This window comes from Palaemon carinicauda, chromosome 1, assembly GCF_036898095.1.
Source record: "Palaemon carinicauda isolate YSFRI2023 chromosome 1, ASM3689809v2, whole genome shotgun sequence".
Taxonomy (NCBI): Eukaryota; Metazoa; Arthropoda; class Malacostraca; order Decapoda; family Palaemonidae; genus Palaemon; species Palaemon carinicauda.
In genome coordinates, this window is record NC_090725.1 from 70,760,190 (window position 1) to 70,776,463 (window position 16,274).

A 16,274-nucleotide genomic window follows, 5' to 3' on the forward strand; every position below is an offset into this window, starting at 1 on the left:
TCCTTATCGTATACTTTTGTTCTTTTTTTCCTAGTATATAGCACTAAGACAGAATAGAAACGATACAAAATGGCTTAAATGAACTGACCTTTCTACTATGAAAGTATATCAAAAGAAAATAATTAAGAAAAGGAACTTCATTGTTACCAGAAACACCATTTGCTAGAAACATTTAACTTCTGCTTATTCGCAAAGAAAAAATTCAAATAACAAAAGATGAATAATACTAACAATACTCTTCTTCAGCCACAAGAGGAAAACACTGAGAAGATACAGCAATGGTATTCCAAACAGTACCAGTAGTGACAACAACCATCCTTTGCTATACTAAACATAATACTACTCTTTAATCGGTGTTTTAGTCAAATAAGAGAAAATACTTAACTTGCACCATTGCTCACAATCCAATAAAATAAAGAACGTGTACCCATACAATATAGTTTGTCCAGCCAATCTACTGAGTGACTAAATAAAATAACCTAAATTTTCATACTTTTACATAATTCATTCTTGTAAGAAAGTAATAACCGTAGTACTGTGAACGAAAGTGGTATTCCTTAACTGTATAGATGATTATCCTGAGAGAGAGAGAGAGAGAGAGAGAGAGAGAGAGAGAGAGAGAGAGAGAGAGAGAGAGAGAGAGAGAGAGAGAGAGAGAGAGTTATGAAAACATTCAATAAGAAATTAACTTTTGTTATACATAATAGAATACTGTATTGCACGTTTGTCAATGGCAACCATTTAAGATCCCAAACAAATATATAAAACACTTTTGCACTCGTCATAGATGATCTTTCATAATAAATTTTATAAGTAATGAAAAAGATTTCCTCTTCGTTTATTTTGACCTGTCACGTGTTGGTGCAACTATCCTACTGTAATAACAATGACTAAAAATCCCACTTTGAAAAGCATCATACTACTTAGAAAAACGTACACTTTACTCCATCATCATTGTTAAAATCTTTTCACTAGATTTTTCTATGGAAAGTTAGAAGTGAAATGAGTTTCTTTCTATGTTATGTGATTTCAGCCTGAATTCTACCTAGGCCACCAAGAGACAACCCATAGAATTCAGGTATTATACAGACTTTACATCGCTAATAGTTTGTTAAACTATTTCTATCCAACTAGTTCAATAACACAAAATAGAAAATACAGGATCTATAACATTCATGACCAACTATATTCACTTGAACATTATCATAACAATCCTGAGGCCATAAATCCAAGAATAAACCACACTAACATATTTTCAAAGCAATATGAAGAATTTGAAGGTATACAAAACTACAAGGGAAGGTCTTTTCAGGTAGTATTAGAAATACAGATTGAATGAAGTTACTCAATAACAATGCTGAAACAAACTGGACAGATTGGCAAGCTTCCTACAAAAGGAGTAAAAATTCTGCCAGAAGGTTTTCTGTCATATTTTCAGGGGGGTGATATACTGTAGTACCAAATGCTCTGAGGTAGAAAGAAGAGTAAAGAAGAGAATAACCAAATACTCAATTCCTACGGGAGACGAGGTTGCAAAATGCATTCCATACCTACCATTTTGCATTGCAGTTGAACGATCTTCAACTCTGGAGATGTAACAGCATAATTCATCTTGCCTTTCAGAGTTTTCTATTAGCTCAGCTTCTACGCTGAAACCCCACATGTGATCCAAGGAAGATCGAGATAGTTCTACTTGATAAAGGATTTTGGCACATATTTCAACAACTTCATGGGTGGCCAACTGAAAGAAATTGAAGCATTTATCATCATCATCATCAAATGGCACTAAATAAACAATGCAAAAATCTGATAACATACTGATATTTTCATAACATCTTAGAAAATAATTATCAACATTTGGAATGACTGAAATTAGAGTTTACTTCAGTACTGTATTTACACTTCAAGCAAAAAGACTAATGGATTATAAAGAACAAAAATTATAAAATATCAAATCAGTTACAATTTATACTGTACTTATAAAATTACTAGATATATTACATCAAGTTTCTCTGAAAAAATGATAAACTAGGCAACATTACAAGGTTTAAGTATATAATGAATAATAACTGAAGTGTAGATGGTGATACTTATTTTTATGAACTTCCCCCTGATGTTCATATTGTCTTACTCTGGAAGCTCTGCTTTACCATCATTTAGTACTAAACTTAAAAATTTCCCGTTTTCTTTCTTTTCAATAGACTTGTGCCTCTAGTAAAGTATTGACACAATCTAGCAGTTAATAGCAGCCACCAATGCCTTATTCAAGTCATAGAGCCTTAGTCTTGCAGTCTCTGTGTCGACTTCCACTTGGCGATGGCCGATATCTCCAAATTGCTCAAATCTAGGTTCTTTAGCGAGTTAAAAGATGTCTTTATCTTGATTTGTTAGTAAAAACGGCAAAGTTTGTTCAAGGGAATCATTACAGGGCGATCAAAATCTGCATACTCTTTGTCTCTCATGTCAGGGACAGTATTACGATTTAAATAACCAATGTGAGACATGCTAAGGCCTCACTGATCTGTAATGGAAAATTATGTATCTATGTTGCCAGCTAAATCAAAAGTTCAAAGCACTGTCAGTAATGGAAAATTATATATCTATGTTGCCAGCTAAATCAAAAGTTCAAAGCACAAAAAGAAATCTGCTTTTAATTCAGGGAAAAATCCAGAGAAGACTAGGCTAGTTGATTATAGCAGGGAAGATGACAATTATAATATGCCAGCACCAAACTCCAATACAGGACATAATGAATCAAATTTTGATTGTGATATGCTTCAAAGGCTATTCACTTCTTTTGTGAAATTTCAGAAGGCCAGTGAATCTTCATTTAAAAGCAGTAATTTTGAACTCACCTGTCTTATTCCAAACCATAACACGACTTCTTAAGTTACGTCTAAGGGTTATATCATTCCATTCAGTAAGGGTTCTCATGGTGCAAAGTACATTACAGATTCAAGATCCTCTCACTATGCCTTGCATTCTTTATTTACTTTACCCTTCTGCTGCAAAACCTTCACCTTCATGCAATCTGTGCAACTCTTTCAGACAACTAGATTGCTAGGCAAAAGACGAAGTTGGTAGCCTGGTTACTAATATCTCTCCATTCACTGAAGTAAACACTTTAAAGCAACTTTATATTTTATATGTGGATGTCGTGGTATATGCATCTCTTAGAGCATATGTACAGTACCTGATAAATTTCAAGTAAAAGGTCATCAGTTGCATTTTGTTTTGAATGATAGTGTGTATTTCTGGGGCGACCTGTGACGGCCGGTGAAAAGAAGTCCTTCTTTACACTTTTCTAATATAAATCTTCCAAATATACTAGAGAAAGATAAAAGCATGGAATGCAGAGGTTACTACCCTCGCGCGATCACCTTGTGGGTGTCGTGTATACAACAGGGGCGTGTGAAAAACCACTATTCACAGGCACCGGATGTCACAGGTCTCTTCCCAGAAATAGATTTTTCCTTCGTCAAAATCCCTTTTTCAGTTGCATGCTTAGCTAGTTGTTCATCACCTGTTAACTCGAACGGGGTAAATACATGCGCTTGTAACTCATCTGTGAAAAGAGTTCTTTTAAAACAAATGCATAGTAGCTCTTGTACAAAGGTGTAAACAAACGGGAAAATCTGTAAGTAATGTTTCGATTCTCCCTCTGAAGGGGTGGATGAGGATAAAGAGAACAGAGATGAAGAGCCTGACTAGGATTAGGTATCTTCTTTTCAGTATTTTTTAAAAACCAGTGTACACGACCAATAAAAAATGATGGCTAAATATTTAGGTAGATATGCACGCACACCCAACCCCCTTTCACCAGGGTATGAATACACTCTCTCCCTCTACCAGATACTTGGTTTTTATTATATAGGGAAGATTACTGGTGAAAAATAAAATTTGCTCAAGATAAGTCCTGATGTGGCTTATTCTTCCAAGACTCCGGAGACACCTTCTAATTCAACTTATACTGTACACGTCAATTTTCACATTTCGTTTTTGATAGAATCAATAAACTTTTACCTCAATTGCGAAGAAAGCCTCATCATTCTAGTTCTTGTTTAGTGTTGAAGTTTTCTATACCTGAAAGACATTCTGATTCATATAAGACAAATCAGTTCCAAATCTTATTCAACATTATGATTTAATCTCTTGTCTTGATCCCACCATAAAAGAAAGCTAAATTTTTAGATTCAGGGTTTGCAAGCTGATTTACTAAAGAAATGCTGTTTATGGGTAATAAAGTTATGTAAACTTAAAATACATTTCTAAGCAGATTCTTTAGTAAGAGTTCTTTCTAACCATATAGAAGAGAAATTTGCAGGCCACCAGGATTTGAATTTAGTTTTGGATTATATTACTTGCTTAGAAAAAAACAGTTTCATATGGGTTTTCTGAGGCTGTAGCAGCCTTTGAGTAATTTGGGATGAAGAAAAAAAAAGTAAGTGCCTCAATGGTTGGGAGTGTCTCTGATCAGCAGAAAACCAGAAACATTAATTGATTTCTTCCCATATTTAGAATTCTGTTTTCGATGTAAATAGGATTGATAAAGTGATTACTCAAGTGGGTGGGTAGCAGGACTCAAATTGCCGATTTTAGGTTACTCTCAAAGGATACTGGAGTTTCCCCCTTTTAGTCAATAGCTTCGACAGCCTAAGAATTCTCACCGAGGAAGTTCTTTCGTACCAGTAGCAAAACATCAAGATTCTGATCTAGTAGACATTCTGGAAGAGTTGCCAATCAGACTCAAAGATATTATCAGAAAACGCTATGACGGTCCTTCCTGCAAATAACCCGATGCTCATATACATGCCAACCCCTTCCCCCAGACTTTGGTGTCAATAGGTTGGGAATAGTTTTGGCTTCGACAAAGAAAAAAAAAGGCTCTTAAACAAGTTATCGGTGGTTGTCCTTAACTGATAGACTGTCTCATTATTTTACAAGACGTACGTAAGTCTATCGAGAAGAAATAAAGCAGGAAATTTTTACTTCTAGAGATATATATCAATAAAATCCAGATTCCAAAGAAAAGCGATATGAACATCAGGTGAATCTAGAAATGACAAATTTTGTAAAAAAAAAAAAAAAAAAAAAAAAATATATATATATATATCTTTTATCAGTTCAACAAGCTCAATCTGAACCATTTCCTCATGGAAACCTATACAATATCAGGTTGAAAGTTCATCTTAAAATTAAAATAAGTCAAATCACAAATAAATGTCTTTAAACCCATAATATTTTTTTCAAGATAATTCACAAATCTAATCTCAACTACTCACACATTCTATTATTGAAAGGTATCCCTGTGCAAGTCTAGACCTATATAGGACATTTCCCTTATTCCTCATTCTTCTAGTGCCTAGAAAATACCTTATAACAATGATGATATGAAAGAAGGGTACTCATACAAACATACTCATTAGTCATAGACTGCCTCTCAAAACCACTTAGGAGGGAGGAAAGAGGACATCAGAAGGTTGCACAGAGAAAAAAGAAGAATACGACTGGAGATTAATCCTTTTGCTTAGATGGGGGTCTAGCATTAAAAGAAGAATCTATATCCTCATATGAGGTCAGTAGAAGCTTATTAGTAAGATAGTATTTTGTATAAGATTGAAGGGCAGAGTGCACAAGGCAGTGGTCAGACCAGCAATGACATATGGATTGGAAGCAGCACCCCTAAAGAAAACAGAAGAAAACAGAGGGTAGAAAGTTGAACGTAACCGAGATGAGGATGCTTAGGTGGATGAGTGGAGTAACCAAAAAGGACAGGGTTAGAAATGAACATATTAGGGGTACAGTAAAAGTCACTGAGGCATCAAAGAAAGTGCAAGAGGCAAGGTTAAGATGGTATGGCCACCTGATGAGAAGAGAAGGGCAACACATGGCAAGAGAAGTGATGGACGTGGAGGTGGATGGAACACGAAGGAGAGGAAGACCTAAGACCAGGTGGAGAGATTGCATTAGAGATGATATGAGGGAGAAGGGAGTATGGGAGGAAATGACACAGGACAGAGGGAGATGGAAGAGACTCATTAGAAACGGCGACCCCGAATAGGGATAAAGCTGGGAAGAAGAAGAAGAGTATTTTGTACTTAACGAAAGACGAGGATATATAACCAAACACTCACCAGCAGATTCAGTGATGAAGGCAGATAACCTGGAATACAACTTCAGACCACCAATAATATGAGAAACGACAGATTATGATGATGATGATAAATAATATAAATGATCTTTCCATATGGCTTTGACATAGTCTGCTCCAACAACCAAACCCAATGAGAGAAATGTTTACATGCTTAGGAAACATATTACATAAGTAAAACTTTGAAAATGTAAAATGCTACCTACAATACATGCACCCATTTCAAGGAGGGTAGCAAACTCTAAATTACACTTGAAGGCCTATGATGAAGATAGAGCTTATAGTTATGTGCCTTTCGCTAGACAGCCAAAACACTCAAGTATTTATGCTACCATTTCAAGGAGGGTAGCAAACTCTAAATTATACTTGAAGGCCTATGATGAAGATAGAGCATATAGTTATGTGCCTTTCGCTAGACAGCCAAAACACTCAAGTATTTTGGTAAGGTAATCAGAAGCCACTACGTTCTCTTCCCTAGTTATAGCTAGGTGGAGGTGAGGCTTGGGTGCTGATTAGATGTATATCTGGTCAGTCTCTAAGACAGTGTATAACAAGTTGATAATAGTGATAACTTTTAAAAAGAAACTTTCAAAACTGTTAAGCTATGAGGTTCTAAAGATCAAGTCTTGAATGTGAAATCCGATGTATGTAAGAGACCAATATATAAATAATACCTGAAAAAATTATGCTACTAGGTATGGTAAGGAGCTCTCCAATATACCAATAAACTGAAGGAGATAAGAGCTAGCAAAGACAGGCATCTTGAAGGGTCTGGAAATTAGGATAAATCAAATTCCACAACACTAAATCTTGTCCTCCAAAGGCTGAACTTGAACTGGCTCCCACTGCATCAATTAGCATTCTCAGGCAAGAAATATGTGTGGCACGGAGTCTGGCTAGACTTCCTTTGGTTCCCGTGAAAAGCCGAATAGTAACACACCCTGAGGAAAATGACTAAGTGAAGAAGCAATTCCCTTTGATGAGGCTATTAAAGTTGCGGGTTTTAGGTCTCCACTGAGACGATTTACATCGTTCTCCTCGGGCGACCATTAGCCAGCAGGGACTAACTCTAGTCCCCTCTAACCGCCCCCCCCAGGCGCCACCCCGGGAGTGTCCCCCGGTAGAAGGTCTCACGGTATTCGCGTCCCTGGCGGGGACCGAACTCGGGACCTCTGCAATAGAAATCCGCAACGCTACCAACCTTGCTATAACGAAGTATGACGAGCCAGTTGCCAAAATAATCTATAAGATAAATCTTTATTCCGTGTACAGTACACTTCTCATGAGCAGCCGGATTCTTGTTGAAGATCTAAAGTGTAGTTGACTGGCCAAAGCATAAATTGAAAGAACTTCCTACAGAACAGGTGGGTGGGAATGTGAAAAAAACCTCCTTCAAGTCCAATATGTCCAAAAATTCCCTCTTCCTTATGAAACTTTTCATAGATTCAACTGTTTCCATCTGAAAAAAAAATTAGTCAGTCTGAGATAGCTGTTGAAGTGGCCAAGCTCTAAAATTGGCTTCAGCTTTATTAAGCATTAAAGGCGATAAAAACTCAACTGTAGAGGCCCACTAATTACAAAAAGACCTCTTCAATAAAGATTTTGAGTAAAGATTTTACCAACCTGGTAAGCGTTCAAAACCTCTTGTATTCATGGTGTTGGAGTTAAAAGAACTGAATAAAAGGAGTAAAGAGACTCTCATCTGCAATATCCCCCTATACTTAAGGACTTTTGAATGAGAAAATTCCCCTCTGCCAATACAAAGGGGCATCAATTGCTCTTGGAAGGAAAGGAAACCAGTCTTGATCTATGGTACAACCCGTAACACATTGACTAGGATGGGGATGAATCCTTATGCTTGTCAGAGTAGAGAATTTATAGAGGGGGACAAAATAGATGTAAATATTAAGGCCAAGGAAGGGCTGTCCACCTAGCAGCAGTCCATGGGAAGATAAAGGGTTCCAATGATTATGAAGTGCAGTGCTTACAAGGATCAGTTGGAAAGAATAGACATAAAAGGTTCAAGGAAGACACATCTCTCTTCCTCAGCAGGATGTTATTTGGCTCACTATGATGTATATGCACAGGGTGGAGACCCCACCTAAGAAAGAGATCATTTGGTGACCCTTAATGATATCTGTCAGAGACCATGCCCCATCAGCAAAAAATATACTGGCACAAATGAAGACTTAGTCTTGTCGCTTCAGAAAAAGTCTTATTCCCTGGGAAAATGTTTATTTTGTCCAGTTGCAAAAAAAAAGTGGTCACCAAAGGATTATAGATGGGTCTGGACTTATGCAGAAGGGCCTTGCAAAGTTGAATGATACAATTTGGTGATAAAGACAAAGAAAACATTTATGTAATTCGTATTTACCTGAACAATTCCTAATCATATATGAGAAAGAATGAAAGAAAAATATATTCAGCCGTGCAGACAAAGACAACCAACTTACATAGTTTTCAATAAGATCTGTGCGATGTGGCACAAAGTAATTTGTTTCTTCTAATTCTCTGCGTTTTTTGACTCGTACAAAATGTTCCATAGGATTCAGGCTCTTACGACTACTGGCTGCAACCAAAAATTCCTCAACGGTCATGGCATCTTTGAGGCTGATACTTACAGTCTGTGAGGGAAGATGAGAAGCAAATTTTAAAGGCAACGACTACAAAACATAATTAATATTCTTTGATCATGAAAATGATTTACAAAACTAGAAGGAGAACTAATGGTGGTATTGTAAACACTAACCTGATTGTCTGGCAAATTAACCTTGTACTGTTGCTCTCCCTCGAGCTGTTGCTGCATTTGCAGTGAACGTCGAGATGAGACACTATTGCTTCGTGATAACATGGGTGCCCTGTAACATTACACCCATATGAGTAACACAAGATCTTAAAGAAAAGATTATTTCAATTTCATAACAACAAATATAATTTCATTAAAATCTGCGATCAAACAGGTAATATCACAAGTGTCTGAATATACAACCTTTAGTTATGGTGTTGGCTTTGATATGAATAGTTGAATATTATGAAGATTGATATAAAAAAATATCTTGAGGAATAATAATGAAGATGAATGAGGAATACTTATCTAAAAAAAAATTCAATTGTATAGAAATAACTATAAAGAAATCCAAGTTGAATTACGAACTGCAGGATGAACATAATCAAGACATTTCTTTTTAAATCATCCTACTATGCATCATTGTTTGTGACGTGAGTTCATCGTCAGATTCTAGTGGCAAGAAAGTTCTTGAAATTCTGCATTAGTAAAATGACTCTTTTATCACTCGAACCTTAGCATAGAAATGCTTCTGAACCGCTCCTTTAGAGATTTACAGTATTGTAAGCAAAGAAAAATATATTGCTCTTGCTGCTTCTCGACGTACGGTAATTTTAATTCTTAAAAAGAGTAATGGAGCAAAAATATTTCTAAATAACCTACTATCAAAATTATTATGATTATTATTATTGTTCTTATTATCTTTTTCTCTTCATTTGTACAATCCGCCAGTAACTGGGAAAGGGACATATCAACAGGAAGGTGATGAAGACCATATCATTCACAATTAGTCTTTAATATTGTGAATGATATGGTCTTCATCACCTTCCTATTGATATGTCCCTTTCCCAGTTACTGGTGGATTGTACAAATGAAGAGAAAAACATAATAAGAACAATGGAAAAAATTAATTCCAAAATTAACGCCACTGAGGCAGCAATCACTTTCAATAAAACCTGCTTAAAAGAGGGTCTACTCCTGAATTATTATTATTATTATTATTATTATTAACCTAATATAAATCTTCTAAGCTTTCTTAGGAAAATAATTACCTGCGTTTAGTGGCTCCTCTGCCAGCGAGGAGATTGTTGAGCAGGGAGGGACTTCGGGCACAAATATAAGCATGGAAGCTACTGACAGTGAAAACTCCTAACCGATTGAGCGTAGTCTTGGTTGTACGGGAGACATGAGTTAGCAAACCCTGTTGGTAGAAATAGGTTTCATTATAAATGCTATATGTTTTACGTAAATATTAAAAATTTGTTTTCATCCACACAATTTAGTAGACTTCAGATATGTTAATTTGCCTAGTACAATATATAAATCAGCAGAAAATAAAAAAAAATGAGGCCTTAAAACAGTAAAATGTTGAGAGATGAGTTATTTTCTATTGATAAATTTTGAGTTTACTAACACATCACAACTAAGACTAAATTTTGTATTTAACAATCCCAAATTTAACCATCATCTATCACTCTGGTAAGGATATACGGACAATCAATGTGACACAGTACGTCTTTTGAACACCTTACAAAGTCAAAATGTCAAATCTAATTTTAAGTTGCTGTAAAGAGATTATACATATCAAATATTTCTAGGGTATTATTACAGTTTCAACCATTATGGGAAATCTATTATATTAATATTTTTCCTGAGTAAAGCAAGTCTTTTGTAGTATTTCTGTATAATATTATCTGTCGCAAATGCCTAGTTCTTTATATATCGACGATCAAACTCGCGCTACTCATGTCTTCCTCCCAGATTTTTTCTAAGTCTGTTGTTATTGTTGACTGTGTCTTGTTTTTGCTCAAATGAGCCCTGTAACCACTATATTCCGCAGACAAACTAGTCCACTATGAAGTCTTACACGTTTGGCCAATCACAGCGCCTATCCACTATGACGTCTTACAGGTTTGGCCAATCACAGCGACGGTGACAGCGCGACAATTCATTATCTTACCCAGGCATTTCATTTCGTTCTTGGACACGGAGGCCATAGCAAGCACGTCATCTCATGTTGCACAAGAAGTTGAAATTCCATCTTCTTGTCCTGACTGTTTCCTAACTTACAATGAATTTGTTGTAACTTATTCTGTGAATATTGAAAACTAGTGGATTTGTGCCAGAGACAGAATTTAATTTTACAAAATAAAAATTGTCCTTCATGTCAAGGAACCGGTTTCATTCCTCAAAGCAGCAGCAGATCTTTATGAACCAACAGTTTAAGGTAAGCTTCATTAATTTATAGAGTATATTATAATGGTGATAGTATAACAATGTATACTGCAGTACCATCACTTTGGATTTGGTTTGATGGATGTGTTAGGTAGTGGCCGTAAGGGGGGGGGGGGGTCGCAGGGGCTAGGCCTAGGTAGGGGTACAGGGCCCTAGGTTAGGTGGTTGTATTAGGTTCGGTAGTGCCCCGAAAATCACTGTGGCCTTAAGGGGGGGTCGCAGGGAGGGTGGAGGCCCCCCCCCCGGTAGGCCTAGGTAGGGGTACAGGGCCCTTAGGCTAGGCTAGGTGGGTTTATTAGGTTCGGTAGTGCCCTGAAAATCACTGTGGCCTTAAGGGGGGGTCGCAGGGGGGGAGCCCCCCCCCCCCCCGGTAGGCCTAGGTAGGGGTATAGGGGGAGGGGTGGTGGAAGGATAAGTATTCATTTATTGCAAATATCATTTGACGCCCTCCCCCCCACCCAAAACCCCGGTTCCCACCTAGTGTCCCCCATAATTGTTGGGATGAAGTAGGGTCTTTCTGCATTATAACATATGAATCAAAAACAATAAAAACACTAAAAACACGGTTACAAACTGATTTTTCTGGAAAAACTTGTTGTTTTAAACTCCAATTACATAGTAAATCTCTAAATCGGATGGTTTGCAGTCAAATTAAACGTTAAATCCGTTGTAACTACACTAATTCTGATGCAACAAATATATTTTTATTCCAGTTTCTCCATAATGGTTGAAACTGTAAATTTACCATTTCTAGTTTAATGTAAGGCCTAAGTTATCTGACCAAGAAAAAATTCTATACATATCTCAACAGAAATTCAGCTGTTGTCCTCAGTTTTTAAGAACATAAATCACAGTTGTATCTGCCTTATTAAAAATACTTGAAATAGTTATCTCACTGTATCCAACTATGAAATGAAATTAGTCAACTAACAGTTAAGACTTGGCCAGAAAAAATATCCACAAATGAGGTATCAGAACTGTGGACCCTTGATGCTTACCTTGGGATTGGGCAATTCCCCTGTCTGCAAGGAAGCCATGTAGCAACGCAGACGGAACTGTTCACAATGTAGCCTCTCCAGGTTTTCTTCCCATTGCATGATTTGACCCATGATCTGCTGTTTGCTCTCAGCATCTGACACCACCGACAGCTGGAGTTCTGCCATGTGCTTCAGTTTCGAGTCCTTCATGAAAGAGTATATATAAAATCTAGGCTCTGCTAAAATCCTACAGGGTAAAGGTACGATTTTCAAAAGACATTTTTCTTTTTTTATGCAAGACAAGAATTCGAGTCCTTCATGAAAGAGTATATGAAATCTAGGCTCTGCTAAAAACTTACATGGTAAAGGTACGATTTTCAAAAGATTTTTTTTTATGCAAGACAAGAATTCGAGTCCTTCATGAAAGTGTATAGAATCTAGGCTCTGCTAAAAACTTACAGGGTAAAGGTACGATTTTCATAAGAATTTTTTTTTTATGCAAGACAAGAATTTAGATCAGTGGTTCCCAACCTGGGGGAAATTTGAAGTTACCAGGGGGGAAATAATTACACTACCTACTAACTAAAAAAAAATATCAGGTGACAAAGCTAGCTCTGATATTGATACACTGGTGCACAAGAAGTAGCCTCAACCTTCTCACTAATTCAATTTTGAAGTAGAAGAATAAACAAAAGTCCTTTTATTTTTCTACTAGCCGCTCTCCACATACTGATAAACAAATAGTTACAGAGTAAAATGGATAGAGAGTGGTTAGTAACAACTAACCTCATAGCTCTATGGCTATGGTTAGTTGTTTCTAACCGCTCTCTATCCATTTTACTCTGTAACTATTTGTTTATCAGTATATTTGTATAATGGAAAAATAAATTAGTAAGTCGTCACAGTGTTTCAACTACTCTTTCCCTCATACACATGAAGGGGGAAATTTGGAGGGTTACACTGGGTGCAGGGGGGAAATGACAGGAAAAAGGTTGACTTGGGAACCACTGATTTAGATGGTAAAACCATGGAGAAAAGCATCAGTCAAGCAGTGCATTGTATGGAAACACATGATAAAAATTATGAATGGTAGGCCTATTTGATAGTCAACAGATTAAGCTCACTTGATTTAATAAGAGTTCTTATGACCAAAGAAAATATTCTATCAGAGAATAAAGCTATACTTTTATGGTCTTATAATAATTATTGTAAAGAAAATTCTCTTTAGGAATATGCATACAGTATTAGTATAACCTAAACATTGTGATTTTATACAATATTACCTCCTTATTAGGAATAGCGATTACCTAATGTTAAATCATAAAAGATTATACAGATTATTAGATTGAATTCTAATTACCTACAAAAAAACATTAAAGGCTCAGTGAACAAAACTTACAGACTCAATTGCTCTGTTAAATCATAAAAGATTATACAGATTATTAGATTGAATTCTAATTACCTACAAAAAACATTAAAGGCTCAATGAACAAAACTTAGACTCAATTGCTCTGTTAAATCATAAAAGATTATACACATTATTAGATTGAATTCTAATTACCTACAAAAAACATTAAAGGCTCAGTGAACAAAACTTAGACTCAATTGCTCTGTTAAATCATAAAAGATTATACACATTATTAGATTGAATTCTAATTACCTACAAAAAACATTAAAGGCTCAATGAACAAAACTTAGACTCAATTGCTCTGTTAAATCATAAAAGATTATACACATTATTAGATTGAATTCTAATTACCTACAAAAAAACATTAAAGGCTCAGTGAACAAAACTTAGACTCAATTGCTCTGTTAAATCATAAAAGATTATACACATTATTAGATTGAATTCTAATTACCTACAAAAAACATTAAAGGCTCAATGAACAAAACTTAGACTCAATTGCTCTGTTAAATCATAAAAGATTATACACATTATTAGATTGAATTCTAATTACCTACAAAAAACATTAAAGGCTCAATGAACAAAACTTAGACTCAATTGCTCTGTTAAATCATAAAAGATTATACACATTATTAGATTGAATTCTAATTACCTACAAAAAACATTAAAGGCTCAGTGAACAAAACTTAGACTCAATTGCTCTGTTAAAATCATAAAAGATTATACACATTATTAGATTGAATTCTAATTACCTACAAAAAACATTAAAGGCTCAATGAACAAAACTTAGACTCAATTGCTCTGTTAAATCATAAAAGATTATACACATTATTAGATTGAATTCTAATTACCTACAAAAAACATTAAAGGCTCAATGAACAAAACTTAGACTCAATTGCTCTGTTAAATCATAAAAGATTATACACATTATTAGATTGAATTCTAATTACCTACAAAAAACATTAAAGGCTCAGTGAACAAAACTTAGACTCAATTGCTCTGTTAAATCATAAAAGATTATACACATTATTAGATTGAATTCTAATTACCTACAAAAAACATTAAAGGCTCAATGAACAAAACTTAGACTCAATTGCTCTGTTAAATCATAAAAGATTATACACATTATTAGATTGAATTCTAATTACCTACAAAAAACATTAAAGGCTCAATGAACAAAACTTAGACTCAATTGCTCTGTTAAATCATAAAAGATTATACACATTATTAGATTGAATTCTAATTACCTACAAAAAACATTAAAGGCTCAGTGAACAAAACTTAGACTCAATTGCTCTGTTAAATCATAAAAGATTATACACATTATTAGATTGAATTCTAATTACCTACAAAAAACATTAAAGGCTCAATGAACAAAACTTAGACTCAATTGCTCTGTTAAATCATAAAAGATTATACACATTATTAGATTGAAATTCTAATTACCTACAAAAAACATTAAAGGCTCAGTGAACAAAACTTAGACTCAATTGCTCTGTTAAATCATAAAAGATTATACACATTATTAGATTGAATTCTAATTACCTACAAAAAAAAAAAAAAAAAAAAAAAAAAAAAAAAAACATTAAAGGCTCAGTGAACAAAACTTAGACTCAATTGCTCTGTTAAATCATAAAAGATTATACAGATTATTAGATTGAATTCTAATTACCTAAAAAAAAAAAAAAAAAAAACATTAAAGGCTCAGTGAACAAAACTTAGACTCAATTGCTCTGTTAAATCATAAAAGATTATACAGATTATTAGATTGAATTCTAATTACCTAAAAAAAAAAAAAAAAAAAAAACATTCAAGGCTCAGTGAACAAAACTTACAGACTCAATTGCTCTGTTAAATCATAAAAGATTATACAGATTATTAGATTGAATTCTAATTACCTACAAAAAAACATTAAAGGCTCTGTGAACCAAACTTACAGACTCAATTGCTCTGTTAAATCATAAAAGATTATACAGATTATTAGATTGAATTCTAATTACCTACAAAAAAAAAAAAAAACATTAAAGGCTCAGTGAACAAAACTTAGACTCAATTGCTCTGTTAAATCATAAAAGATTATACAGATTATTAGATTGAATTCTAATTACCTACAAAAAAAACATTAAAGGCTCAGTGAACAAAACTTACAGACTCAATTGCTCTGTTAAATCATAAAAGATTATACAGATTATTAGATTGAATTCTAATTACCTACAAAAAAACAAAAAACATTAAAGGCTCAGTGAACAAAACTTAGACTCAATTGCTCTGTTAAATCATAAAAGATTATACAGATTATTAGATTGAATTCTAATTACCTACTAAAAAAACATTAAAGGCTCAGTGAACAAAACTTACAGACTCAATTGCTCTGTCAATACGGAAAATCTCCTCTTGTAAAAGGTGTAGAGTACCCGTCTTGCCACGGTGCCTAGCGAAGGCAGCTGCGCAGGCGCTATGAATACTGTTCACCCAGTTCTCCAGTTCTACTTGACAAGGAGCCTGTGGAAAGAAATTATTTTGATTAAATTGTTCTTCATATAAAAAGATATATTCAAGTTTTGATAATTTCACAACAGCGGCACTGAAAATGAAAGCAATATAAAATTCAGCAACTTAGTTTGAGTAACACGTAATAAAAGCGGAAATAAATGATTTAAAAATGGCAATTTGAAAAATTAATTAATTCTTCCATAAAATTTGTTCTTCATAAAAAAAGAT

At 34.7% G+C, this 16,274-nt stretch overlaps 1 protein-coding gene across 4 annotated transcripts in view; it reads right to left on the bottom strand.

Annotated features, from left to right (window-relative positions):
- The window catches only part of sif (still life), a 1,404,800-nt gene that overhangs the window by 345,983 nt on the left and 1,042,543 nt on the right, over positions 1–16,274 (bottom strand). For all 4 annotated transcript variants that reach the window (XM_068381983.1, XM_068381997.1, XM_068381990.1 and 1 more), the window contains 6 exons: positions 15,912–16,055; positions 12,170–12,352; positions 9,989–10,137; positions 8,901–9,009; positions 8,605–8,775; positions 1,555–1,741 (listed from right to left, as the gene is read on the bottom strand). In XM_068381983.1, coding sequence (XP_068238084.1) covers positions 1,555–1,741; positions 8,605–8,775; positions 8,901–9,009; positions 9,989–10,137; positions 12,170–12,352; positions 15,912–16,055 — 943 coding nt within the window. The remainder of the gene's footprint in view (positions 1–1,554; positions 1,742–8,604; positions 8,776–8,900; positions 9,010–9,988; positions 10,138–12,169; positions 12,353–15,911; positions 16,056–16,274) is intronic.